Source organism: Pezoporus flaviventris, unplaced genomic scaffold, assembly GCF_033815535.1.
Source record: "Pezoporus flaviventris isolate CSIRO_AGI_PZ_B2104156 unplaced genomic scaffold, CSIRO_AGI_Pfla_v1 ptg000005l, whole genome shotgun sequence".
NCBI classification, from domain to species: Eukaryota; Metazoa; Chordata; class Aves; order Psittaciformes; family Psittacidae; genus Pezoporus; species Pezoporus flaviventris.
Genome location: NW_026892553.1, coordinates 10,980,088 through 11,006,235, shown reverse-complemented (window position 1 = coordinate 11,006,235; position 26,148 = coordinate 10,980,088). Strand labels below are relative to the sequence as shown.

Here is a 26,148-nt window from a genome sequence, read left to right as displayed (position 1 = left end):
AAGAATACTTCCAGAAAAGCCTGCTTCCAGAAATTGAGAATTGTGTGATAATCTTTTGAACATCTCGGTGTAAATTGTGAACTACAGTGTGAAAATGGGCTGGAAGTGGTAGTTTGTGATCAGTTTTGGTGATTCTATATCTCATACTTTAATCAATATTAAAATCAGTCCATTATAAACACCAGAACAAGCTGGACCTGGCAGAATTGATGACTGAAAGAAGCTAAAAGGAGAAATGCAGGGAGCAACTTGGTTGTCTTAGCCTATAAGATGGGTAAAATTCTTTTTGTATTTCCCTCCCTCTGCTTTTGACCTTTCTAACAAGGCCATTTGCATAACAGATGCATTGTGAAGCGAGAGCCCTGAGCTTACGTCATTGAATGAAAGATGACCTGCTCCTCCAAGGTGACGTTAGTGTTGAAACAGGAGCAGGGGGCTCGAGCTGTGCCTTAGGAAGCATTATCAGAGCTAGAATTTGTGCAGAATGGGAGGGAAGGGTGTGGAGAAAGATTCTTCATGAGAAAGGAGCAGGAAGTCAGAGCTGAACGTCCTTCAGTCTGTGTCTGGACTTCACAACAGGCAGGTGTGTCACTTGTGTCTGTTCCCAGCCTCCACTCCAGATAAGTTCACTGACACCTTGAGGACTCACCTGGGTGGTGTCAAGTTCCTGTTGGAACAGAAACGTCAAACCCTCGGCAGACTGTGAGCCGAGGACTGTCGCCACCAGAAGCAAATATCTGTAGACGTCTGCATTTTGTGAATCAGCAATGAAGCAAGTGGAGAAGTTCATTTTTTTCTGCCACCTGTTGGTTGTCAGTATTCTATTTAAGACTACAGAAGCGTTTTCTGTGCGTGCTTCTCTAAGTTTATTCTATTTCGACACCACTAGCAACAAGTCTGTGTCCGAGCACTGCGTATGTGGACTGTACGGATTAAATTCGCCTCTACTTAGTGCTCAGGGGCTTGTGGGCATTCCTGTGTCTGATAATCTTGAAGCCTGTGATGCAAATACCCGCTTCACCGTCACAAAACCACCGTGGATAGCACTGATTGAGAGAGGCAATTGCAGTTTTGCTGAAAAAATTCAAGTGGCAACCAGGAGGGGTGCGGCAGCAGCTGTGATCTACAACAAGCTGGGCAAAGGCAACAGCACCGTCCTGATGTCGCATCCTGGTGAGTATCGCAGTGTGAAGCGCTGAAACATGGTTATTTCCCCAAAGTTTGGGCCAGGGCAGCACAGGCTATGAGGAACCATTTGTGTTTGGGGATGATTGTTGCTTTAATCAAGGAATTCAAAGAGGGAGGGAAAGTATTGTGTAATTTGAGTCTTAAATGCTTAGTAAGAAATACTCTGCTGATGTGGTCAGAGTTTGGTACGGTGTAGCTGAACTGGTGAGTCTTGGAGTTAGTACCAGTTTTTACTTGTACACACAAATTGTTTTATACGGTGATGTAGAGAGACCCACAGTGTCGGTTTGAAGGCAGACAAGGTTAGAGGACACAAATGAAGCTACAAGTGTCTGCAGCATAGGTATATGCTTTGCAGGTTGAAAGCCAGATCTTGGGGGCTTTTTCTTCTTTGATTGACTGGAGGTTTTTCCGAAATTGTCCTAGTCCTGTCTGAATTGTGGCCGACCTCCACCTCTTACTGGGATCCCTAATTCCTTCAATAAAAGGTTATCCAAAATAATTGTAACTGGCTGTTTGGCCCTCACACCTGTGGATCCGTCATTAGAGAAGAACCGAGAAGTAAGCTGTGATACTATATTGCTTGGCTTTTATTTCTGTTTGTGTTCCTCTAGGTCAACCCATCTAATAAGCATTTTAGTACAAAGCATACATGTATGTACTATTTCCTTGAAATATACTTTGGTGGGGCTGCACTGGGAAACCTTTGGCTTAAACCTTTCTTGTCTGATTCTGTGAGCAAACTGAGCGATTCCTCGTGGTCATGAACCAGTGTTTTACTGGCCACAGCCCTGTGCTGGTTTGGGTTCTCCCTTCAGGGGCTTTGTGGCTGTGTACCCCACACTGGGGCAGTGGACAGGAGTTGCCTGACACAGGGGCAGCCAGGCTTAGGGTCTCTGTTACGCATCTGTAGGAGCATCACAGGTGCTTTACAGTGTGTAAGGCTCAGCTCAAAACAAAAAGGCATTCTAAACAAGGTAAAGATCCTAAACATACTAAAAACTGTACTGTACGGCACTGACAGTGCAGCAGCTTGTTGTGCTACACAGCCAGCTTTGACTCTCCTGATACCACAATAGTGGTAGTGTTTGCAAGGAGCTAGCGTTTGCAAATGGAGCTTACACACACTGAAAATGTGTGGCCAATAATCCAGAGCTTTTGTCCTGCCTCTTGAGTGGTGGTGGCCCCACCTGGCTCAGGGAAGCCTGTTCCTCCAGAGGGCCACGGAATGGGATGGAACCTTGTTCAGATATGCTGGATGACTGGAATGTCACTAATACAACAGCTGGACTAGGGTCCAGAAGTAAAGTGATAGTTCAGGATAAGCTCTGAAAGCAGATATTTTTCAGATATATTATTTTTCTAAAACTAATAATGTTTTTAAAATCTTGAAAGCAGCAGAGGCATCACCCAAGAGTCTATTTCATGAGACATGAAGCCCCATCTTTCTTAATTTAATCATTTAGTTTACTCAAAACAAGTGATTTTTATAGGACTGCTTCCTTTAATCATCCTATCGGACTAAAGTAGCTATGACAATCTGTTTAGTTGCGAAGAGAGTTTGTAAATCAGTGCGGTAGTCGTGTGTTAAACACAGTGAGGGCAAAATACTTCACTGAGAGGAGTTCTTCATCTAATCAGTGCAGGAAATGCATCTTCTCCTTTTGTTTGTTTCCCTCAGCGCAAAGTGTGGAGCTGTACATTCCTTAGGTACAACAGAAGCATCCCGGGAGAGGGGTGGTCACTGCAGCAGCACTCAGAGGAAGATGGTGCTTGGAGATGACCTATTTTTTTCCAGCAGAGTTGCTCACAGGGCTGGGGAAGGAAATCCAGTTGGAATCTGCCAACGGTGGCATCACCCAGAGAGGTCTGAGGAGACGTGGTGATGAATCCTCTCTGACGTTTGGGTACGGGACCTTTGGAGATGAGACGCCCTGTTGGCAGGGCAGTGAGAGAAATCTGCCCTGCTGCTGGCAGCAATCCGCCAGCTCCTGGTTCAACAAGGAGCAGCGGTCTCCAGGCCTATCACCTGGCTCCCGGCTGGGGCCAGCCCTGGCATCTTCAGCCATCCATCTGTATGGCTCTACTGTACAAGGCTACAGGAATCCCATCACCTTGGTTATTTATTAGGCCTTGGGGCCTTGGCTGCAGTTTCTCACCACCCTCCTCACTTCCTGCCGACTTTAACACAAAATCGATAGAGCTTTCCAGCCAGCCTTATTTTCTGTTAGAACAGTACAATATTATGTATGTGTTTCACGTTGTAAAACGCCTGCTTAGTCTGCAATGGGCAAAGTCCAGGTGAGCAGGAAACACTGGTAATTTAAAGTTGCTGGGAAGGAACAAAGAGAAAATAGGCCCTTCTTGGCGACTCCTTCCTCATCCTCTGCCACAGTTCCTTTTACCTATCACCTGTTTTATCTGTCACAGGGAATTAGTTTGTTGTTTCATACACAGACGTAAGATAAAGCTGATACATTGAAAGCTTTTACTATGGAAAATTCTAGAGGCCAAGTTATCAGTGACAACTTTCCCATTCCTTTCCAATTACACAAATCACTGGTGGGAAAATGCTTTACTATAATCTGAAAGATTTTCTGTAGGTGTTTGTGGCTTATTTGCATGAAGTAAGATTGAGCGAGTGGTTCAGGGACTAAGCTTTTACTAAGAGAAAAGATGCCTCTTAGTAGTTCAGCACACACTTGATCTTCTTTGGAAATGGCATCTGCTTCTGTAACAACAGATTACCAGCAGCACTCCTTGAAACTTTAATGGAAATTCTAGGAATCATAGAGGTTTTGAAAACCAGATGAATTTCAACAAGGTATTTTGTTTAGTAACAAACACCTGACCACCGATGGTAGCAGAACAGTGGTGCTTGGTTTGGGCCCGTGCTTTGTAGATGGTTCTGGCGCAGGCTGGTAGAAGGCTGTATCCCCCTGTCACTGTGATTTTTTTCCCCTTATTTCCTGTTTGTTTACAAGAGAAAATAGGAGAGTGGGGATGGTGTATTAAAATAAACATTGACACACCATTATTGCTGCCATTTGGATACTGGCCCCATAGAATAGCTAAGCTAAAATATCAATATGTAAAATGTCTCCAAGGGATTTACTAAGACCCAGTGAAAGGGAACTAACTCTCGTACTGGTTAAAGCCTCCAAGAACATCTTCTGGCAGCAAGCAGGTATCTCCGTTTGTCTGTACAATAGAAATAATTGGCAATCCTGACAACAGTTGAAAATGTTGTGGATTTGCATTTCCTTCCAGCTTGCTTCCAGGCTATTCTGTAGTCTCAAAGTCTAACTTTTGTTATCTCAGAAGTATTTTGAGACAGGATCTTCTTAGCTGTTGGTGCAATACCTGTTATAAACTAGTGAGCTAAATGCCTGACAGTGGAGTTTGGTTTTATCTTTTGATATGAAAGCTGGTATAAAATCGTGCTTGGGTTCACCATCTTAACTCTCTACAATATCATTGCTTATTTGATCTTCAGAGTCATTTCTGTTTTACAGCACATTTTGCATCATCACCTTTGTTTACTATAGAAAAAGGTAGGCTCTCTGTCTTAGCTTTGAAGAGCCTGTAGGACCCGGACATAAAACCAAATGAACTTCCAAGAACATCCATGCAAAGCCCATGCCATGAACTTTCCTCTTCCTTTATTCCTTGTGAAGTCAGTGGCTCTGCTAACAGGAGTCCTGGTGCCTCCATGAAGTCCGTGGTCTCACAGCATAGACTAAATTGCTCCATTTATTGACTGAGAAGATTGTTTGAGTGGTTCCATGTCTTTGATGCAGTGAGAGCGGCAGGTGCAGGGAGGGCAGCAGCAGGAAGGAAGCACACAGCCCTTCACCAGTGGGAGCCATCACTGCAAGGAGAGGCTGGGAAAGCTGGGGCGGGTCCATCTGGAGAAGGCTTGAGGGGTCCTCATCCCTGTGTACAAATTCCTGGTGGGGCCAGGGATGTTAAACATGAAGGAGCCAGACTGCTCTCAGTGGTGCCAGTGAAAGAAACAGGGGCAATGGGCACAAACAAGAAATTACATGAGAAAAACTTCTGTGAGGGTGGCCCTCTGGAGCTTGGGCAATCCTGTTAACCCCATCAGCTGCTGCTGGGTCCAAGCACCAAACCCCTAAATCTCACACACCTTCCCAGAGAGGATTTTTTCCTTCCTGTTTTTAGCATTTCAATGCTTTGCTCTAATGCTTGTTTCCCCCTTTCTGGGGCTGTCTCTACTGGGGTGGCAGGTGCCTCTTGCAGCTTGTCAACAGTTCTTGAGGCTGGAAGGAAGGAAGGAGCGAGCCTGGCAAGTCTTTGGCCTCTTGAGGCCGTTGCAAAGCTCCCACTGACATTACGGGGGTCACTGAAGTTTGTCACAACTTACATCCTAATTAAGCTGTAAAAGCTGAGCTTTTACATTTGTGTGATCTTAAAGGCCCCTATTTGGTGTGTTTCTGCCTTTGGCTCTTGGTCCCATAAACAAGGTTTTCAGGACAAGCTGGAGGCACCGCAAAGCTTTCCCTCTTGGATGTAGTGAGTTTTTCACAAAGGCCTGTGCAGATTTGATGGAGATGAAGTCAGAACTGAAACTAGGTACACTCGCACCTTGGATGACAAAGCTCCTGATGACAATGCTACTGATTTCTGTGAGTGGCTGCAATGTGTGGTCCTTTAGTTTGTGCATATGCCCAAACAAAGCCAGAAAGTGCAAGCATTTTGACTTGGACTCATTTCTTCCTCAAAGGGCTAAGTGTCAGTTCTGTTCTTGAGGATGTGTTCAGACTTCCAGCCACCTGATGCTCCTCAGTTGGTCAACTGCATTACGTGCATTATATGGAAAATCTTGGTTCCAAGTCTGGATGGAGATTGCCCAACACTCTGCAGGGGAAGGAAACCACTGATTCAGTCCCCTGCTTGGAAACTCCACTGTCACTGAATAAAGACCACCACTGAATCAACGTGTCTGAGTAGCATCACGCTTCAGCTCCATGTGAAACCAAAGCAGACCAAAAGTACGTGTTGTCTGGCAAGTTCTGGCATTTTCTTGTACATTTTTTTGTAGTTTCAATTTTTCAGAGGAATTGTAGGTGCTTTTTTTTTGTTTGTTTGTTTTTGCTCCAGGCTCCTTGAATCACCTGTGGAGAACGCTTTTATCTTCACTTTCATTTGCTTGCACCTCCTAGATATGGCTTATTTCTATTTATCAACCAGCTTCCTTTGAAATGAGAGCTGGAAAACATGATTTCATGAAATTGCAAGTCTCTTTGATGAAAGGAGGAGTGCACGCAAACCAGTGTATGAGCATCCATTCCTTTTATATCTTCTGCCTTTGTTGACAGTTTCACCCATATTCTCTGGGCACAGAGGTCACAGGTACTGCTGTCACACCAATTGGTCCCACTGTGCCAGGAACAGGAGGAACAGTGTTTGCTTCCCTGGCACTGGGGACTCTTGCACACATCTGGCTACCTGAAGGAAAGCGTTCGGTGCCAGCACGCAGGGCAATCTGATGCACTGGGGTTTTTCCATGTTCAGCGAACACAGTCATAGGCTGGAGTTTCCTCGTTGTGTTACAGACAAACAAGCTCCCAGATTCATCGTGAAGCTTAGCTGGAACTGGCAACTTCCATGTGTCTTCTGCACCAAGCCACAGGGATCACCTCAGCTTCTCCTGGAAGCTCCTAAGCCCACGGGCAGGAGGTGGGCAGGTTTCCAGTCTCAACACCTCCTCCAGCGTGAGCCTGTCCTCTTCGTAAAGCAGCAAAGGACCACAAGCTCCATTCTCACACCTTAATTCTTTTCTCAGCTAGCTTAAAAGCTTGGGACACTTTAACCCACACTGTTACCTACTCTAGAGCACCAAGAGGTCTGCCCAAGCCCCTTCTGTTGTTGGTCATGGACATGAGCTGGTTTGGGATAAGGAAATGCAACATCTGTTGTCTTTAACTTATGATTCAGGGTAACGTTTGCTCATGGATTTTTGTGTCCCATGACATTCAGTGCTGGGTTCCATTTTAGGGTGCTGCTTTTGATTGTTTTTTCCATTTTTATAAGTGCTTCTCCTTTCCACTTCAGTGTTCAGTAGAGAAGGTCCAGAGACATGGTTCAGATCCATGTGCAGCACTTGGAGCGTTCAGTGCTGGATCCTGTCATGCTTTGCCCCAACAGATTTCTTGTGTCCTTGAAAGCTTTCCTCCAAAGAGAGAGATCCTGAGCTGGGTACTTGAATAAGAAACAAATGCAGTTTTGAAGGACATGAACATACAGGTGTCTCATCAGCAAGATACCGAGTGACTTGGCTTGACATCAAAAAGCAATATTTAGCATACACATTTTTTTTATCTTGAAAAACATAGATGTTTAAATATTTACTCAAGTAAGATAAAGCTCCAGATAATGATAGGGTCCATCCCTGCAGAAGGCAGTGACAGCATTCCCAAGATTTCACTTGATTTATCTGAAAGGCATGCCCTACTTTCTGAACTTCTCTGAGTCTCCACCAGTAGCCATGGGGAAAAAATGGAAGCCAGAATTATACAGCATAAATTTTTGAACAATAAAAATCTTTAAAGGTTAAAAAAAAATCATCATCAGATCTGTGCCAGAAATGCCTTCATGCTCCACCTATTTCAGATGCAATTCCGCTTCTGATTTTGTGGGTGCCCATTAAAGCTACTTACCCTGTCATTCTCGCATCTGACATGATAGTCATCATGGGCCACAGTGCTTTCAATTTCAGGAACTATTAGAAAGCTCTCATAAACAAATTAGCAGAAGTTGCACTACTGCTTAATAATACGTTGTGCTATGTGCCACAGCCCTGCAGTGCCTGGCTTCTTTCTCCAAACCGAATGTGCTTTCTCCAAACTATAAAATCTCAACTTTTTATGTAAAGGAAGGAAAAGAAACCCAAAACAAAACAGTGAAAAATCCCCTATCAGCGCTGCTCTTCCCTGACCCCCCCAACCTTCCTGGCAGCAATGACTATTTTTAATTGCTGCTCAACATGTTTCTGCTGGGAGCTGCTTCTGCAGTCACAGGTAACTGGGCTGGAAACCATCAGACAAACCACATTTGCAAACACAAGTGAAGGATATGCTTCAGTAAGGCTGCAGGTCTGTTTATTAATTATCACTATGGAAGAAGATTTAATGAATGAGAGCCCAGAAAGCTCTCAGTGTCGGATATGCAGTGCAAAATAGGTACAATGGGAATGCTGGTTTTAAAACATACCGGTTTAACTCTGCTGGTGTCCCTGTGTGCTCTGACACTGTCCTGGCCACCTCACCTGGCTCCCTTGGCTGGGCTGACCACCACCAGCACACGCATCCGCTTTTTCCCCCAGTACAAACGCTTGACTTCCTTTGCTTTGCTATACCTGAGCAATGCCTCAGCCAGGGTGAGCAAGCTGTTTGTGCCTGCTGTTTGCTCGCTCCGTTACTTGCAAATGAGTGGAAACATTGCCCGAGCAGGGAGTCAGAAACCTGTTACCAGAATAATGCCAGGGCAGCAAAACGTCCACAGTCACATTTAGAGCAATTTTATTTCTTGTTAACTGCGCTCTGTGCTGTGAAGTGAGAAGTTCAGGTTCAGGCTCTGTGTTTGCTTTGGTCAGATTGCTGTGGACATTCTGGCACCAGGCAGGAGTCGCCTGGGCAGCCTGCACATTCCCCGGCGGTGGCTGAGGAGAGGTGTAGTTACTACGCCCAGAGCTGATGAGTAGCCGTGCTCATCACTACATACTACACCCAGCACTGAGCCGCTGCTGTGCCTTGTCAGTCCATACCCTGCAGCTGCACCAGCAGCATATGGAAGTGTGAGAGACCATGGCTAAGCCTCATACCCAAAACCCCCAGGACTACAGGAAGTTCTGTATCCCTAGGGGGTTCCAATCTTTGTCTTCAGTCCAATTTTATCTTGGTGAAAACGACAGAGCTAAACACCCCTAAGACTTTGGAGTCATTTGAAGCACTTTGGCTGCTGTCAATTGCATAAAGCTTGGATATATTCTCAGAGCGTTGTTAAGTCATTCCCTGCACCCATGTGGAACAGGTTTCAAAACAAAACCACGTCTCTCTGATGGCTTACAGATAGACTTCTTATTATAGCTAGAGCTCTTACTGTTGAAATAAGTTCTCTACTTAGATGTGGAATGAGAAAATGAGAGGTTTGTTTAGGTTAGGACAAAAGGGTTTGCTCAGTAAGCTGTGTGTGTTTAGCAATATTGATCTTTAGTAAATTGCTTCATCTGCTCTTCATTACCTGTTCCACACGCTGCAAGAATGGACACTGATCTCCCTGTGCTACTGAGCCACAAAAACCTGTGGATGCTCTGCTAGCAGGGGTAGACACTAGTGGAGTGGGTTGGTTTTGGAGCCCCTGCTCCAGGCAGTCATTCAAACCTGAGCTCGATTTGATTTGTGCTTAGTACAAGCACAAGCAAAGGAAAATGTGTGCCACAGATCAGCACTGAATTCCTGATTATCAGCCCCATGGATTCAGAATCAGCCCAAAGCTTTCATTAAAAACTAAGCAGTGTTGACTCTTATCAGGGTTTAACTCTGTGTTTACACTAATTTTGTTGATGATTGCACAGGCAGATCCTATGCCATGTAATCGCTGCACAGGAATAATCCTTTCTAAATGATGGGCTCCCATCCAGAAACCCAGCCTGTGCGTAGTGACACGTGGCCTTTTGGGGATGTGTTTGAGCAGCTCCTGGTGTGGGGGCAATTCCTGCAGAGCGGCAGGTAGGAGCAGAGCCTTTCAGAGGAGCAGCCCTGCAGAGAAGAGGAGCTCAAAGTGTTCTTGTTTCTCCTGTTGTCCTTTCTTCCCGCATATTCTCTGGCAGGGCTCTACACCATGTCATGCTCATGTCTGCAGCCATTCTGTTAACACAGCTAACCTAGTATTCTGTAAACCAATTTTAGGCAGGACTGATACCGCGCGTTGCTGAGCGTTCAGCAAATACTAACTCAGCGGTGTGGAGCAGGCTGGGTCATGCCTGGGCACCACCTGCTGGTGCTGCTGTGCTTGGGGGCTGCTGAGAGGGGTCAGCCCCTTGAGCACGTCCCCACAGGCCCACTGCTTCCCCACTGGTGCTCTCTCTGCTGGGTGCGAGGCAGGAAGCCTGGAGGGGCGTCACCCACCGTGCCGGGAGGTGATGGAGGGGAGTGATCGCATCGCCCCTGACAGATGATGTCAAGGAGAACCATCACTTCCGAGACGTGACCTGTGTGGGGGACTCACCGCGCCCCCCCGGGAGGCGATCCGGAGGGGGGACCCCGGTGCTCCGCATCCCCCGCCGTGGCTCACCCACGGCCGCAGCGCCCGGCACTGGCCACGGGGGTGCGGCGGGACCGGGAACTCCCGGTGGGGTTCCCGCAGCGGGCGGGAGGTGGGGGGGGGGGGGGGGGGGCGTGCCGCGGGGGGGCGGCCCCGCTCCTCCCCCGTGAGCGGCCGCGGCGATTTTAGGAGGAGGCGGCGGCGGCGGCGCGGCCGGGCCGAGCCGAGCTCAGCTGAGCCGCGCTGGGATGTGTCCGCGGGCCGCGCTGCTGGCGCTGGCCGCGCTGCTCGGCGCAGCCCCGCCGCCCGGTCCCCGCGGGGCAGCGGCGGTGGCGGCTTGGACCGCCTGGCTGAACGTGTCGTGGGAGGACGGCGCTGACCGCAACCGGAGCGGCTGGGAGGCGAGCGAGAGCGGCCTGTACGGGCAGGACTCGCCGCTGCAGGCGGCCGCGGGGCTGCTGGTGCTGCCCGACGGCCGCGACTCCTTCAACGCCTGCAGCGCCCGCACCAACTTCAGCAGCGCTCCCCCGCCCGGCGGCAGCGGCTCCCCCCAGGGCTGGCTCGCCCTTATCCAGCGCGGCGGCGGCTGCTCCTTCGCCGACAAGATCCGTCTGGCCGCGGATCGCGGAGCCGCCGCCGCCGTCATCTACAACTACCGCGGCACCGGCAACGAGGTGCTGCCCATGTCCCACCACGGTGAGCCGCCGGGCCGGGGAGGAGGGGGACCGGGCTGGGGAAGAGTGAGGGGCCCTGCGCTGGGAGCTGCCGCTTCCCTCTCCTCCGCGGGGTGCGAGGACACGTCTTGGTTTCGCCCCCAGCTGGCTCAGCCCTCTCTAAACGTGCCCAGCTGGGATGCTCGGTAGGAGCCTGGAATTTCCTCCTGGCGCTCCCGCACAAGGAGTTTCTGCCTGGACTGGTCGGTGCCGTGCACGGAGCTGCTGTTGTTGAATTTGCTCTGATTAATGAGTAACTATCAGAATAGTGGAGGCTGCTATTGTGGGCCGAGGGCGAGCAGAGCTCTCTGGCCCGGGTGGGCTGGGCGCTGGCTGCAGGTGTGCCGGGTGAAGGTGGGACTCGCCTCTCCGCCTTGTTTGGGTTTCGAGTCCGGACAAGGAGCTGCTCGGAGCCAACGGATGCTGAGTTTTGTAAAGCCTGTTGTAGCTTAAGCCCAAGCGGCAACTAAGTACCACGGAGCTGTTTGGTCACCCACTCTACAGCGCAGAACTGGGAAGGAGAACCGGAAAAATGTAAGAAACAGCGGGTTGAGATAAGAACAGTTTAATAATTGAAATAAATGTGTAATATTATAACACTAAAAATAGGAAACAGAGAGAGGAAGGACTAAAGCCAAAGCACAGCACTGTACCAGCTAGTAGAAGGAAAATTAACTCTATGCCAGCCTAAACCAGGACACCTGTAAAGTCTATGGAGTAGATTTGGGCCCTGAAATAGGCTGGGTTTCCACACCCAAATGCTGTTTACTTCCATGTCCTGCACACTAACCAGCTCAGAAACAGGCAGAGTATGAGACTCCTTCATAGGCAACTTTTCATCAGCAAGTGGCTAACACCCTTTAAAGCTTGTTTCTGTTTTACAGTGGCTGATGACAGCCTCTCTTCTCTTGCTATGGAAAGCCTCCTACTTGCCAGCAGTGGGTTTTTGTGGTGGTATTCTATGTTCTGAACTGCCCATTTTTCTTATGAAGAATGAGATTTGTATTTCCTAAGAAGGAGCCCTGGGCTGAAAGCTGTGCAAGTACGCTCTGGGAGTAGCCCAGAGCAGGGGCCCTGCAGGCACAGGTGAGCTGTCTGTGGTGTGGCTCTGACCAGCCCCTAGCTCTGGCATTGATGCACACACACCTCACGGATGTGTTGGTATTCTGCTTTGAGAAGCCATGTTGTCTGGGGAGAAACCCAACAGTGAAAATGAATAGTGAGTCTTAAAGCTTTGACTGGTTTAGAAAATAATTGCATCCTTGCAGCACCCTTCTTAGAAGAGAATTTCTGTCTGTTAGTGGTGGACGTGTTTTGGTAAGACAAGGAAACAGTAGCTGCCTCTGGAAGTTAGTTGTGTGCCATTTTAATGAGCCACATGACTGTCTGTATTCTGGTTTAAGAATTCAAAACATACAATCTGGATGGGGTCTGCCCATTCTGAGAAAGAGCTTTCTTGTGTAATCAAATTGTCTGCTGACAAATGCTATCAAGATCTGGCTGTTGCTGGGTCAGTTGCTCCTGTAGAACCGACAGCAGCATCCCTGCCCCGAGTACTGTTCACAGTGCTCCTGCCTAATCCTGCAGCTCCTTTGGCACTGCTGACCTCGGGAGGTCACTGCTGAACCTTGAGGGGAAGGTATATGTGCTCCTGCCCCCTCCTCCATCCTGGCTGCTGGAGATCTACAGCGTCGTAATCTTAATGCTAGGAGCCACCTCCTGAAATGAGCCATCTGCTCTCTGCAGGGTCTGCTCTCTCCTTTCCTACGCTGTCTTAAGCTTTCTGCTGAGGGATTTATGTCAGAGTGGCTCTGACATAATCAGCTGTCCTGATTATCCTCTGTGCTGGGTTATGGGCTTGAGGGCATGTTGAAACATCCCAGCAGAACCGTAGACAAATAGCACAGGGATTTCTGGGAGAAGACAGCTTCTGTCAAACTGCTTATTTCATATGCATGACTGTGTCCTAGCGCAATTACTGAGCTAAGCTTGTTGCTGCTGTTGCTTTTAGTCCCTCATTTTCTCTCTTTTTCCACCTTCTGTTGTCTTCCTCTCTGGACTTGACTTTTCCTATTGTCATGGTTGCCTGCAAGTCCCTATTTTCACCTCTTCCATGTGCTCTCTGGGCTCTGGTGGCACACTGTGCTTGGGCCACCATTGCCCTGTGCTGCTGCTGGGAGCCACTGTTCTCCAGTCAAATGTGAGAAACGTTTCAGGCTTTCAGCGCAGCATGGCAAAGAGGAAGCAAGCTACAAGCAATCAGCCTCATTCACCCTGCTAAGTCAGGATGTTCCTTCTACAAAGCTGATGCAGTGCAGTGCTGCAGGCTGAGCTCAAACTTAAGAGGTAAGAGCTGGTCATGTGGTCTTTGCTGAATTGCATTTTGGCTTGGGTTTTCCTGTTCTGGCCTCCAAAGGTGGCACTGGATGCTCCAGCTCTTCTGGAGGCAGTGGTGTAGGTAACCCTGCTCGTTGGAGAATGTGTTTTGTGCAACTCCTGCCATTGCTGTAACAGCTGTGGCTGAGGGTGACTTCACAGTCTGGGTTTCCTAACTGGTTTTGTTTCTGCTTTAACTGGGCCATCATTTGCCATCAAGTGAAACCAAGCAAGGCCGAGCACTTCCTCCAGGCTGAGGCAGTGGGAAGCACCAGGAAGTGGCTTTGCTGGGCTGAAGGGGTGCTGAGCCTCAGGGCTTTACCATCTCCTGAGGTGTCCTGGTGGCATCTTCTCCTGTTTGCTCTGCAGTGGCACCCAGGGCTCCCCTCCATGCCAGGCATGGAAGCTGTCATCTGCCTGGCAGAGAAGCAAGATCCCCCTGGGTGGGCTTTGACAAAGCATATGGTACAACATGCGTTTTGCAGAACTTCGGTAGCAGCAGAACACGAAGTTATTAACAGAAACTTATGTAAAAGTACAGTGTGCCTTTTTCTGGGGCTGTCAAGCTAGGCTTTTGAAGCAGCTTTCTGATTTAGGGACTTAAATGTGCCTGTACTTGACAGCAGTGTTTTTCTGGTCATCCTCCTTCCAGAGACAACTTGTCTTACAATCATCATGTTTAGTCTGAATCCTTTACTGCTTGTATCAGTCCTCTGTATGGAGACAGTTTGGTGTGCCAACTTTTAAAAAAGTTAAAAAAAAACCCCACCAAACAAACCACTCAGGCAATAGAAACAACCAAATGCAATAAATAGCCAGATCAGATATGATAAAATCCTATCTAATCTTCTCTAACACATAGAATGTCAAGGATTTAATGGAGTCCAAAGTAATATTTACTTTGTACTTTTATAAGCACAAAGCGTATCAACTGGCAAACTTCAGTTTGAATTGTGCTCTTTTTAAGAAGATGGTACCGCTCTGTGGCAGGTTGAGCAGGGTTTCAAAGTACAGTTTTGTGTGCTTATAACCGCACCTTTCTGTAATCTATATTGACCTGCTGAAAAAAGACATTTGATTCAAGGGAAAACGGTAGCATGTGGGGAAAAAGTGCACAAGAGGTGGTTTGTTTTAAAGGTGGACCTTGCTTTAAGGTAGAGCCAGGCTCTTAGATGGTGTCAGGGCATGGTGGTAACCATGGGAAGTGTTCTTTGGTGTCAGGTATTTTTCTAGTAAAGAAGGATTCTTTGCATGTCAGAAAGCAATTGTGATGATTCTCTTTGGTTCCTCTCTTCTCGTGTAACTCTACCCTTGAGAAGCACATCACCTGATCTGCAGAGGGCTTATGCTGGGGGAGCAAGCTAAATAATTCTGGCTAAAGCAGTAACAACGTGTCTTGGGCTAACAAGATCTGGTTCAAGTATAAACTTGCATCAATAGGTGAAAGGAGAAGGAAAGGTTAAATATGTAGCACTGCTGCTTAACTTGTTCTGCAGGAATTTCACCGAGATGAAGGCTGATCTCTGTATGCTTAGAGGAAATAGCGTGTGGCAAAAGTGTATCACTGTGATTCTGCTCCAACTCCGTGTGAGGCATGATCTTCACAAACAAGCTAGAGCTTTGCCATGGTATCAAAAAGCTGCTGTGCTCTGTGAAACTGTTCCTGTTAGCCTGAGGCAGACTGTCCCAAGGCAGGCTGTGCTGAGGCCTCATAAATGTTGGGTAAACAAATAGCGCACCTCTGCAGGGAGTGCAGACTTGGGCTGAGCATGTCCAGGTGAGGAATGAGGATGCAAGGTCTAATTAATGACACTTGCTCTCCCATGTGCTCTGGCCACTGCCTGCAGATTATCTTGCCCTTCCTATCACCAGCTCCTTACCGAGGAGAAACTTGATGGATCCACCATGCCTAGATCATATCTGCAGTCTGTAGTTCCTGAAGTTTGTAGCTCTTTGAGTCCAAGAACAGCCATTTGATGCGCATACGCTGCAACTTTGTCTTTATGTGCTCAATTCAGCTCTCCTGGCTGCCTGGTGTGGAATAAACTCATTTCACAGCTATAGTAGCATTCAGATAACTGATCATGGTACACAGTGTCTGACCCTGGTATCCCACCTGCAGGGGTGGTGAAGGTGCAACAGTGAGCACAGAGGTCTGTGAGCAAGCACGACAGGCACTGAGAAGCAGGGTAGACTAACTGGTGCTACTAACAGCTTATGATCCCTACCCTTGCTCTTCTTGCTGTAATTTAGGTACCTCTGTGCCACAGAAAACTGTAGGGTAGGCACCAACCCTGAGATAGGCTGGAAGTGGTCTGTGAAGTGACCTTGCTCTTTGGTTGTACTGGGCTGCTGAAATGTGAAAGGATGAATTAAAATACTGAGTGACAGCTGTGGTAGGAGAGGCTTCATTGTGTGGGACATATGGCCCTAAAACAATGATGGTGCTTGTTTGCCTCCAGTCTTGAATGTGCCAGTGAGCAGACAGCGGTCAGACTAAGCACTGCTCCCTGCTGCATCAAATGTGACCTGGCATCTTTCTGCAGACAAATGTCTTCTGGCTTATACTATGTTGATTTACATTATTTTGTCATTAGTTTTCTCAAACTTACTTGTTTCCAGTGAGCACTTAGCTGCTACCAGTATGTTGGTGCCAGGTAATGTTTGGGGTGGAGAGCATGAAGAGCAGGAGAAGGGGGAGGGACAAACCTACCTACAGCTTATCCAGGTTTAAATTGCTGCTGGTACTATGAGTTCAGTCACCCTCCCTTCTTCAAAGGGGGGAGCTTATTGAAGGGCAATGAAGGTTTGAGGGTGACTTCCTCTGACAATGTCTATCATGGAGGATGAGTGCTGGGTTTGGCGCTGCTCAGTCAGTTCTACATTCCTGATAAAAGCTGGCCTTGTGCATGTGAATGAGAGCAATCTTTACTTTCTGTTAACATCGTACCCTTGATGAATGCAGAGCTAGTTGTCCTGGTTTCACAGTACTTCTATGAGGTTAGTTATTTCCTTTGCATTCGTGGTGCGGTATGATGCTGAGATGCAATGGCTTTGTGTGCAGCACTGGCCTTTCATCCAAGGTGAATGACATCATGTCTGCAATATCAGTTCAGTTTCTGTATGCTGTTAGCATATTTTCATAGAATCACAGCATGGTTTGGGTTGGAAGGGGCCTTAAAGCTCATCCAGTTCCAGTCCCCTGCCATGGGCAAGGACACCTTCCGCTAGACCACGTTGCTCCAAGCCCTGTCCAACCTGACCTTGAACACTGCCAGGGATGGGGCAGCCACAGCTTCTCTGGCCACCCTGTGCCAGCGCCTCAGCGTTCTCACAGGGAAGAACTTTTTCCTAATATCTAAATCAACCCTCTTTTAGTTTAAAGTCATTCTCCCTTGTTCTGCCACTACAGGCTCTTGTAAAAAGTCCCCCTCCAGATCTCTTGTTGGCCCCTTTAGGCACTGGAAGCTGCTTCTAAAGTCTCCCTGGATCCTTCTCTTACTGTAACAGATAACAGAAAACTTGTACCAGTCTGTTTGGTAACCACTAGAAATTCCCTGTTTCTTACTATTTTGATATGGTGAGATAAGCAGTATTCAAGATGTTATGTCTTACATATTTTTAAACTTGAAAGACAGTATATCAAATATTCTTCTTACATGTCTGAAGAGCCAGATGTGCTAATCTGGCAGGAAATTGTTGGAGAGTCAGCTGTGTCTTTCATGTGCAGGAGATGGCTTGATCTGTAAGTGCCTTTTTGTGGATGTTGGAGGGATGCCAGGGGAATACTACCAGCTTCTTTGACTAAGGCTGAGGGCATAGCTGGTGCTGATGTTATTTGCTGCAGGCACCATATCATGTAGATAAAAGCAAAGATCCAGCTACCATATGACCGAGGCCAGGGTTTGTATTTAATCCCCTGCAGAATCTTCAGATAGTGATTCTGCTGTAGTTAAGGAGACCCTTAAGGGAAGTATTTTCCTTGAGAATTCCAGCTCTCAAGGCTGCTTTTTGCTGCTTTTCTTGTATGTGAAACAATCAAAAGTAATTTCTTTCATTCTGTTTTTTCTGAGCATGTGGCTTATGTGGTGGTCAGCTGGGGCTTTCTGTAGCGGTGGAAAAGGAAGTGTGATGGGTTACTGCTGTGCTACTTTGAATGGTTCTTGTGTGACTGCATTCTCTGAAGACTCCTCCGCAAGGTCATGCAATCTCTTAAAAAGTGCTTCATCCTATGGTAGTTCTGTGGCAGAACCTACTGAGCTGTTGCAGTATCCTGCAGCCTTTCATCTGTTAATAACTGCACCCTTCACTTCTCAGTCCTCTAAAGTGTTCAGAGAAAACAGTTCATTGGTTGTCTGCTGAAGGACCATTTAATTCCTGTGTAAAGCAAAAGAGGTGATTTTGTTTTTAACAGAATTTGTAGTTTATCTGGACTTACTCTGCCACTGAACAACTCCCAGTCAGCTAGCCTATCTGAAAACCCCTTCTACACCGGGAAAGATAATGCTTAACTTTCAGATAGAATGACTGCTTCCTCTCCTTCTCCTTCCAGTGGCTTCTGAGAAACTGTTTCTCTCCCATACTAAAAACCCAGTTGAGTTCTAAGGAAAACTTGGTGTTGGTTGGATACTAAAGTATAGTTGAAATTACTTGCTGATATCACCAAGACCAAGAACTGTTTATGGGTGTACATGGGTGAGGTGTTAGGCAAGCCATGGGGTGAGCTGGCTCCCGGAGAGAGGAAGCCACAGAAGATGCATTGGTTGCATAAGACAACCAATTTATGGACTAAGTGAAATAACATTGGCCAAAGTCTGGGCACTAAATTTCACTCTGCTTAAAGATGATGCAAAACTTTGGACTTTCAGAAATGGGGAAGGGGGAAATGAGGAATCTGAAATGTTGGAGCTTGTGTGTGACATGCTAGCTTTTTCCTTGTTATTCCAGATTAACAAGCCTGCTTCTCATGTTTTATACCTTTTTTCTTAAAAATGCCTACAAACCTATTGCCTTCCTCAGATGTTTTCACCAAACTGTGTTGTAGCTTGGTCTGTCCCCAAGGGGAAAGGTGCCCTATCACACCGTTTTATAATCTGTTCTTGGAAAACAGTGATAGAGGGGTTTGGCTTTTGGTATCTTGAGAAAATAAAGCTCTATAGAGTTTGCCACAGGTTACACTGAGGCTTTTAAACTGAAATGAAAGGGTCTTTCATGACTTGAAGCTGAATTTGGTTGGTTTAAAGCAAGTTTAAACAATACAAAATGGTTACAGTGCCTGAACATGCTGAGAAACCCATTCTAAGTGAGGCTAGAGGAGCGGACTTGGAGCTGGAGTTCTTGAGTTGGCTCCCATGACATGTGAAGCTGTCAAACAGCTGGAAGTTAATTATTCACTGCAAAAAGCTTTGCCAGGGCTTCACAAGACTCGGAAAAACATACACAGTGTTTGTCAGTGTCACCTCGGAGCATTGCACGGAGAACACGTTAAATATTTCTCTTAGATTGGGTTAGTGTTCTCTGGGGTGTTGGGTGCGGTATTGAAGGCAGTAGCAGAGGAGGAGACAGTGCAGAGATGTCAAGTTTCATAACTGATTTTTTTTTTTGCTGAAGATTTGAAGGCACATGTTTTCTATTAGGTACTAGTATGTTAGACCTTAAAATGGGCTGCACCAGAAAGTAACCTACAATTGTCAAGCTGGCTTTGTGGTTAGCAGTCTGAGTCAGTTTGGTTTTCTTAGTTATGAAACTCAAGTGGTGAATAAGAAATGTGGTATTACACTAACGATTCCTGAAATTCAAACCCTGCAAAAGGTTTTCTTAAAACTTAACTTGTTTTCTGGCAATTACTCAGCTGGGGATCTTGAATACAGCTTTCATAACTTGAAGGAATTTTGTTAACATGGCAGAGATGTAAATTACTCTCCTCCCCTTCCCTGGTTTATTAAATGCACAATGCAAAAGTTGTTAAGATTAACAGAGGGGCAAAGCTTTCTTCTTTTTCCTTTTCTGGAAGAAAAGGCAAAGATTTGGAAGTGCAACAGCAAAGTTTGACTTCAAGCTGACTGGAGTTTTGAGAGGACCAACATGCAAAACAAGGCCCCTTTCCTCCTCTAGAGCTGGCTGCCGTGCGTGGAGTAGTTTCAACTTGTAGGAGCCTGCACTGGAGCATCCAGGAGGCAGGATTTTACCCTGGAAAACACACTGCTATAGCAACGCCCTCCTCTCCTCAGGGAAGATTTGCTCACCAAAGCTGTCTGGGAAGGGATGGATGCTGTGAAAGCTGCAATGGGTGAAGCTGAGGCAGTGGCCTGTGCTTGTCCTGATGTTCTTGTACAGCGAGTGGCTTGGCTGCAAGGCTGGAGACGCAGGACACTAGGGATAAGCTTTAATTATGGTTAAGGTAGCATTCCACTTTCATCCCAGGTGAGGAAATCTGCCTGGCTCATTTACAGATATAGCTGGTAGCTGTGCTCTGTGAGGGCATGCCATGAGCCCTTCCCATGCTCGCCAGTAGCACAGACCTCAAGTCAAGACCACAGTTGAGCTCAGCATCACTACTGCAGTCTCTTGTTGGCAGAACTTCCCTGTAAGTCTGCATGCTGTGGCTGTGGTCTCTGGGTTTGAAGTCTTACTCTGCTGTATTTAATGCACTTGGAGCGCTGGTGTAGCTCCCTTCTAAAGTTTTGTTTTCCTTTTGTATTACAGAAAGCCTTTAACAGTAGTGAGTCTTGGGGGCTGGGCAGAAGCCTGCAGTTGTAGCCTCTAATTACTGCAAATCCCAGTGCTTTCCTTAATCTCTGAATCTCCTTGACACTTTGTGAACTCCAGACCACCTGAAGCTGTATTATAACTACCTGAGAGGGTGGACAACTTCAACAGGTCTCAAGAGAGAAGTGAGGAAAAAAATGCTCATTACTATATGTTAATAATCAATGTATATGGTAAACCAGTTCCCTTGTCATCAAGGAGAAACAAAACTTACTGTGACACCCAGAGAAACCTGCTTGTAGTGTTTCTAGAAGTTGTAATTGTTCTTGTAATGTGCCTGGGAAGGAGGTAGCTCCTCTAAGCTATTCGAGCTTCTCATCCCTTCACTTGCATGGGGGAGAAAGGAAAAAATAGGCAAGTCTGGAAATGGGGCAAGTGGAAACCAGGACAATAAATCCCACCTCCTGTGGGAATCAACTTGCAGCTTTGTTCACCCTGAGCACACCATGACAACTCTTCTTAGCTTTTCTGTGGGGAGAGGGTTTATGATGATAGCTATGCAAGAAACACTGTGGAGGCATCAATGCTGTGCTCTAGCATGGATCTGCAATGCAAGCGTTACCTTGAGGTGTGCCACGGTGTCCTGCCATACTCTGCAATGGCACATAGGTGCCTGCTCATCTGGAATTTAGTCATATGCAGCAGCTCAAAGAGCTAAAATTCTGGTTATCCTGTACATTGTGTATGCTTAATCTGAATCAGGTAATTGGGTATGCTTTGCCATATCTTATTTTAAAGTAGGGGATTTGATTGGCCCCAAGATCTAATCCTTGCCTCAATGTGCTTTAATGCATGAAGAGATTGTGATTTTTAGCCAAGAACCACCAAGAACCAATGCTATTAATGCATTGATTAAGTTACATTGCAGTCTGTGGGGTGACTGTTCTCCAGGACCTACAATTTGCTTGCTTCAGAATAGATTGCTCTGTAACACACACAGGAGTAGCGCTGGATTACAATAATCCCCTTAATGAATGTGAAAAGCTAGGTGCTTACCATGCAAAAGTTAATGCTCTATGTTCTGTGCACCTCTTGTATTTCTCTACTGAATTGCCAAACCTGTAACTTCATGTTTACAGGGAGTAGAAGTGTAATGGTAGAACAAGTGAAGTCTTTGCAGGGCAGAATTTAATATAGGTACTTATATTGGTATAAATAGATGCAACTCCTGATACAGGAAGGTAAAACTTTGATCCTAGTCATGCACTCTCCTTGTGTTCCAAATGTGCTTGTGTCCCAGCTCTTCCCCATGCCAACAAACCAGTTCTTGTGCTTCATCTGTGCCAGCCCATATCTGCAAAACAGCATCCTTCAGACTTTGACCAGTGTGCTGCCTTATGATCTGGGAGATACCTTCTGCAAAACTCCAAAACTGTATTTGAAGATTTGAATAACTTCCTCTTCCCCAGTTTCACAGGAGGTGGGTGAGGAGAGAGGCTTGGAAATGTTTAACTAAACAGGTCTTGCTTCTGTTTAGCAATGAGGTCATTATTAGCTAAACAGGCAGCAGCTTAACCTCACCTTCTGATGTCCCTTAAAACTGTTACCTGAATCAGAAAAGCTGACACCTAGGTGAGGAACTTGTGTGAAGTTTTTTGCCATGCACAGATAATTGACTTTCCTCCTGCTTTGCTGGTGTCTGGAGGTGGAAGCTGACGGTTCAGGGCAGTTGTTGTGCTTGAGACACCTCTGCAGATCATAGAATGGTTGAGGCTGGAAGGGACTACTGGAGGTCATCTTGTCCAACCTCCTGCTCAAGCCAGTCACCTAGAGCATATTGCTCAGGATTGTGTCCAGACAGCTCTTGAATATCTCTTAAGGGAAGAGAATCCACAACCTCTCTGGCCAACCTGTTCCAATGCTGTCCCCTCATGGCTCATTGCTATTAAGATGTCCAACCACTGTCAGAGGCCTCTGGGTTGGTGGTTTCAAGGCCACAATAACATGTTTCACTACCTGTCACAATGGGACCCATCTATCAGCTCAGGAAGCATTTGGTGGGGAATGTTCCTAGTTGGTTTTATACTAGAAGCACAGCAATAATACTAAACATGGATTCTGGGCTTCTATCTTGGCTTCAGGCTAATAGGGCATCATTGAATCTCCTCTTGGCAGGTAAAGGAGGCCTTGTTTTCTGCCAGGTACGGGTGATGCCTTTATGACAAGCCTTGTGTGATGGTGCCAGAGACACCTTTAGTCCAAAAGGAACTTCTGAAGTGACTGAATTCCTCTGGCCAGAAATTAGGTGCAGTTTCTCGATTCCTTTCCCCTGTTGTTGGCACAAGGCATTTGGTTAACATCATGTGATGCCAGTTAGCTCCCCTGTAATTGCCTTTAGAAATTAATCACTGGTCCTAAGAGTTGGCATTACAAAATACTGAAGATGGAGCACAGCCCCAGTGACAGGCATCAATGTCCAAGGGGGAGAGAGTACTGCAAGAGCTGATGGAAATGACCACTCTCTCACTTCTGCCCTTGTTGCTTCAGTGTCAAAGCTACCAGTGGACTACTCACGTGTGTTTAAAGCAGAGATGAAATTGTGAGAGAAATAGCTGGTGGAAAAAATGTCAGGAAGGCTTAAAACTGTCTAATGACAGCCTGGTGAACTGATCAGCCTGAAACTCACATGGAAGATTTTTTTCTTTAAGGGTAAAATTTGTTCACAACTGATGGCTCAGTAGCTGAAATGGTTTTGCAGGCTGATGGTGACATTTCATTAACAGGAATCCCTACGCTACATCTTGTGTTGCGTGTAACCATAAGCTATATTTGACTGGTGAGACACAGAAGCGAAGGGGAATAAGCTTTTTTTGCTTATTTTGGCAGGCTTTTCATGTTGTTGTCACAGCCTGTTTTTTCACGCTTTATTTCCTGCTTATGAAAGTAATTCTCACTTTCTGACTTGACCCATGTTTGCTTGCTCCTAACACCTGACTCCAGCTCATCTTAAAACTAATGTATAAGCCCTAGCTCATCATGAAGAGCAGTAGTTGCAGTCTGGCTGTTATTTTTGTTTTATTTTTTCCCCTCTTCTCTGTATGATGTACTTCTCATTACAAGGAGCTTTCTGAATAAAAGATGAGTTTAGTCACACTGAGGAGAGTTGCTAGACATCCTGCTTAGCCATGTTGGATCAAAGGAATTATATGAACAAGCTGGAAAACTAGTGAGTGCTTCTGAAATGACGGTGAAATGAGAGCCTTTGTGGTTTTAACAGCTATTCTGGGTTTTCTTGATAGCTGAAGGTTGGATAAGATTTCTCCTTATTGAGGAAAAAAAATTGTTCCCTCCATTGAAAAGTGTTTTGGTGGGAGGTTAGCTAAAAATAGCACTTCTGTAACAGCCTCTTTCCTTCACTGTGCCGTATCTATTATGAATGTTGTGGAGATGATGGTTTAATCCAGTGACATTTCTGACTGGCTAGTCTTTGAACCCACTTCTGGATTTAGTTTAGAGAGAGGCCAGTGACCATTTACTTGTCTCCCTTTATGCCCCCTGACACCCCACCCCTCACCTTTCTTTTTCCTCCACGTAAGAGCATTTCTCTTCTATTGGGACTGCCCAGAGTTATTGCAAATAGTATCTATTGGGTGTCCTCAATCACTTGCTTGTCACTGGAAGCAGCTTTATTCTGGTCTACTTGGTGACCACAGTTGCTGGAAATTTCTTCCTACTGTATAACCCCTTGGTTCCTCTGGTGGTTTGTCATGATGTTCAACTGAGTAAATGAAATCCGTTGTTAAAATCTGGATGGAGTTTGCCAACTGCCACCAAGCCAAGCACGCCTCCATATTTGCTTCCCTTTGAATTTTCATTAGAAACCCACAACATCATTTGCAGTTCACAAGGAAATTTTACTCAGTTCATCTGAAAATCCAAAGCAACGCCTGATCTGTGGCTTCGATTGCTCAGTGTCTGGGGTAGTACTTAACAGCGCTGCCAAATATAGGAAAGAGGTGTTAAAGGGAGCAGGAAGGGTCCCTAAGCCACCAGTGGTGTAGCTGGCACCCCTGAGCTCCTGGAGTTGCCGCAGTCCCTAGTGACTGTGTAGGATTCATTTTTAAATTCACACAGATCAAAGGTATGTTAAAATGTAAATCATGGAAGTGTTGAATCTAAAATAATGACAGTCTGTGTCCTATATGGGAGTGAGAAATGCTGTGGAGAGGAATGGATTCTAAATATGGCTCACTTCTGCAGCTTATAGGTAATGGGACACAGCTTTCGGCTGAACAAGCACATGGAGATGACATTCCGTCAGCTCACGTTGAATCTGCAAGGGCTATTTAGAAACTTTCCAGTCTTTTTTTTAGCACTTGAACTGGAACATCTAAGACAATGACTTGCAAACACCTGTGAACTGAGCATGAATTCCCCTTCTCCTTTGCAGGCGCTGAAAGCATCGTTGCAATCATGATTGGCAACATGAAAGGCATGGAGATCCTACACCGGATTGAGAGCGGCATGAAAGTGACTATGGTCATTGAAGTGGGGAAAAAGCACGGTCCTTGGATGAATCAATACTCCATCTTCTTCACCTCAGTGTCATTTTTCATTGTCACAGCAGCAACCATGGGCTACTTTATCTTTTACTCTGCTCGGAGACTCAGGATTGCCAGGGCCCAGTCCAGGAACCAGGTGAGCTTGTGTGTGCCATTGTTGAGGGTTTCTTTCATACCCCTGAGACTCCACGCTGTGGATCTTGAGGGCAAGATATTCACTGAACACCAAAATCATGGAATTTGTTCATTCTCCAGGAAGGAGTGTGACCTTTAAAATGCTAAGAGACAGATCTTGAAATAGCTTAGAAGTTTCCAAAGAGACCACAAAAAGTAAACTGTCTGAAGAAGGTAACTGATTGTGTTTAGCGAACTTTGTCTCCTACAACTGAATTGCAGTGCAGCCATAACGCTGATGGACTGGAGGCGGTGAGAGAGCTGAACTGCTTTTAGCTGACCCTCACACTTCCCACATAGCACTGCCTATGCGTTAGCTGCAAGGTGAGACACGACTGCAAATGTGTCTATAAAACAGTACATGGCTTTGGCTGCCTTACTGCAGACCGCAAGTTGGGAAGCTGCTGCTTTTCTGACTGAAAGCTTCCTGGGAATTGCACTGACAGCCTCAATTAGGAGTTGATAAAAAGCACTGTTAAGTTGTGTTCTTTTTAAACCCCAGGCAGGGAGGTGCTAATGAGTTAAGTTTCCGAGTAACTCCCATCTGTGCAATAAACTGATGGGATTAATGCTTCCAGCTTTGTCTTCAATCTGATCAGACCTGCCTTACACCTGCCACTTCAGGGCTTAAGCAAAAGCCTTAAAAGTGAGAATAAAGTCTTGACATGACATCTGTCAAAGGTGATGGGCAGCAGCAAGAACAGGAAATCAGTGGCTTAGATATGAGTACTTACTTCAGCTGTTCCCTTACAGCTGTGTTGCAAGGGAGACCATTAGTGCTTCTTGCAGGACCTGCCTGAACTCAGAAGTTCTTACAGAGTACTCTCCTACAGACAGCAATAGCACGAGCATCTCGCTCTAGCTGGGCTCAGAGTATGTGAGCTATCTCTGGATCAGTGGTTACAGCGACAGACTGCCATTGCAGAAGATCTGTCCTACTGTTCTACAGCTTCTCTGCTGTCTTGGAGGCTTCAGGCCCCTTGAGCAAGATTCTTCTGAAATAAGCTGGTGAAACTAGAAGCTGGATACAGGTGTTGAAAATCAACCCAGTTTCAGGCTTCTGTAACATTTTAGAACTGGCTTATTTGAAGGGTTAACATGCAGAACTATTGTTGTTGGCAGGCAGATAGACTAGTGAA

The 26,148-nt window shown here is 46.3% G+C and overlaps 1 protein-coding gene across 2 annotated transcripts in view; it reads left to right on the top strand.

Annotated features, from left to right (window-relative positions):
- Nucleotides 1-400: 400 nt before the first annotated feature.
- Nucleotides 401-26,148, top strand: part of RNF128 (ring finger protein 128) — a 38,932-nt gene continuing 13,184 nt past the window's right edge. Inside the window, exons 1-2 of one of the 2 annotated variants that reach the window (XM_061446067.1) lie at nt 401-1,173; nt 24,724-24,971. In XM_061446067.1, coding sequence (XP_061302051.1) covers nt 768-1,173; nt 24,724-24,971 — 654 coding nt within the window. In that variant the 5' untranslated portion in view covers nt 401-767. Of the gene's footprint in view, nt 1,174-10,713; nt 11,173-24,723; nt 24,972-26,148 lie in introns of those variants that run through there. The other variant, XM_061446066.1, reaches the window with a different exon arrangement.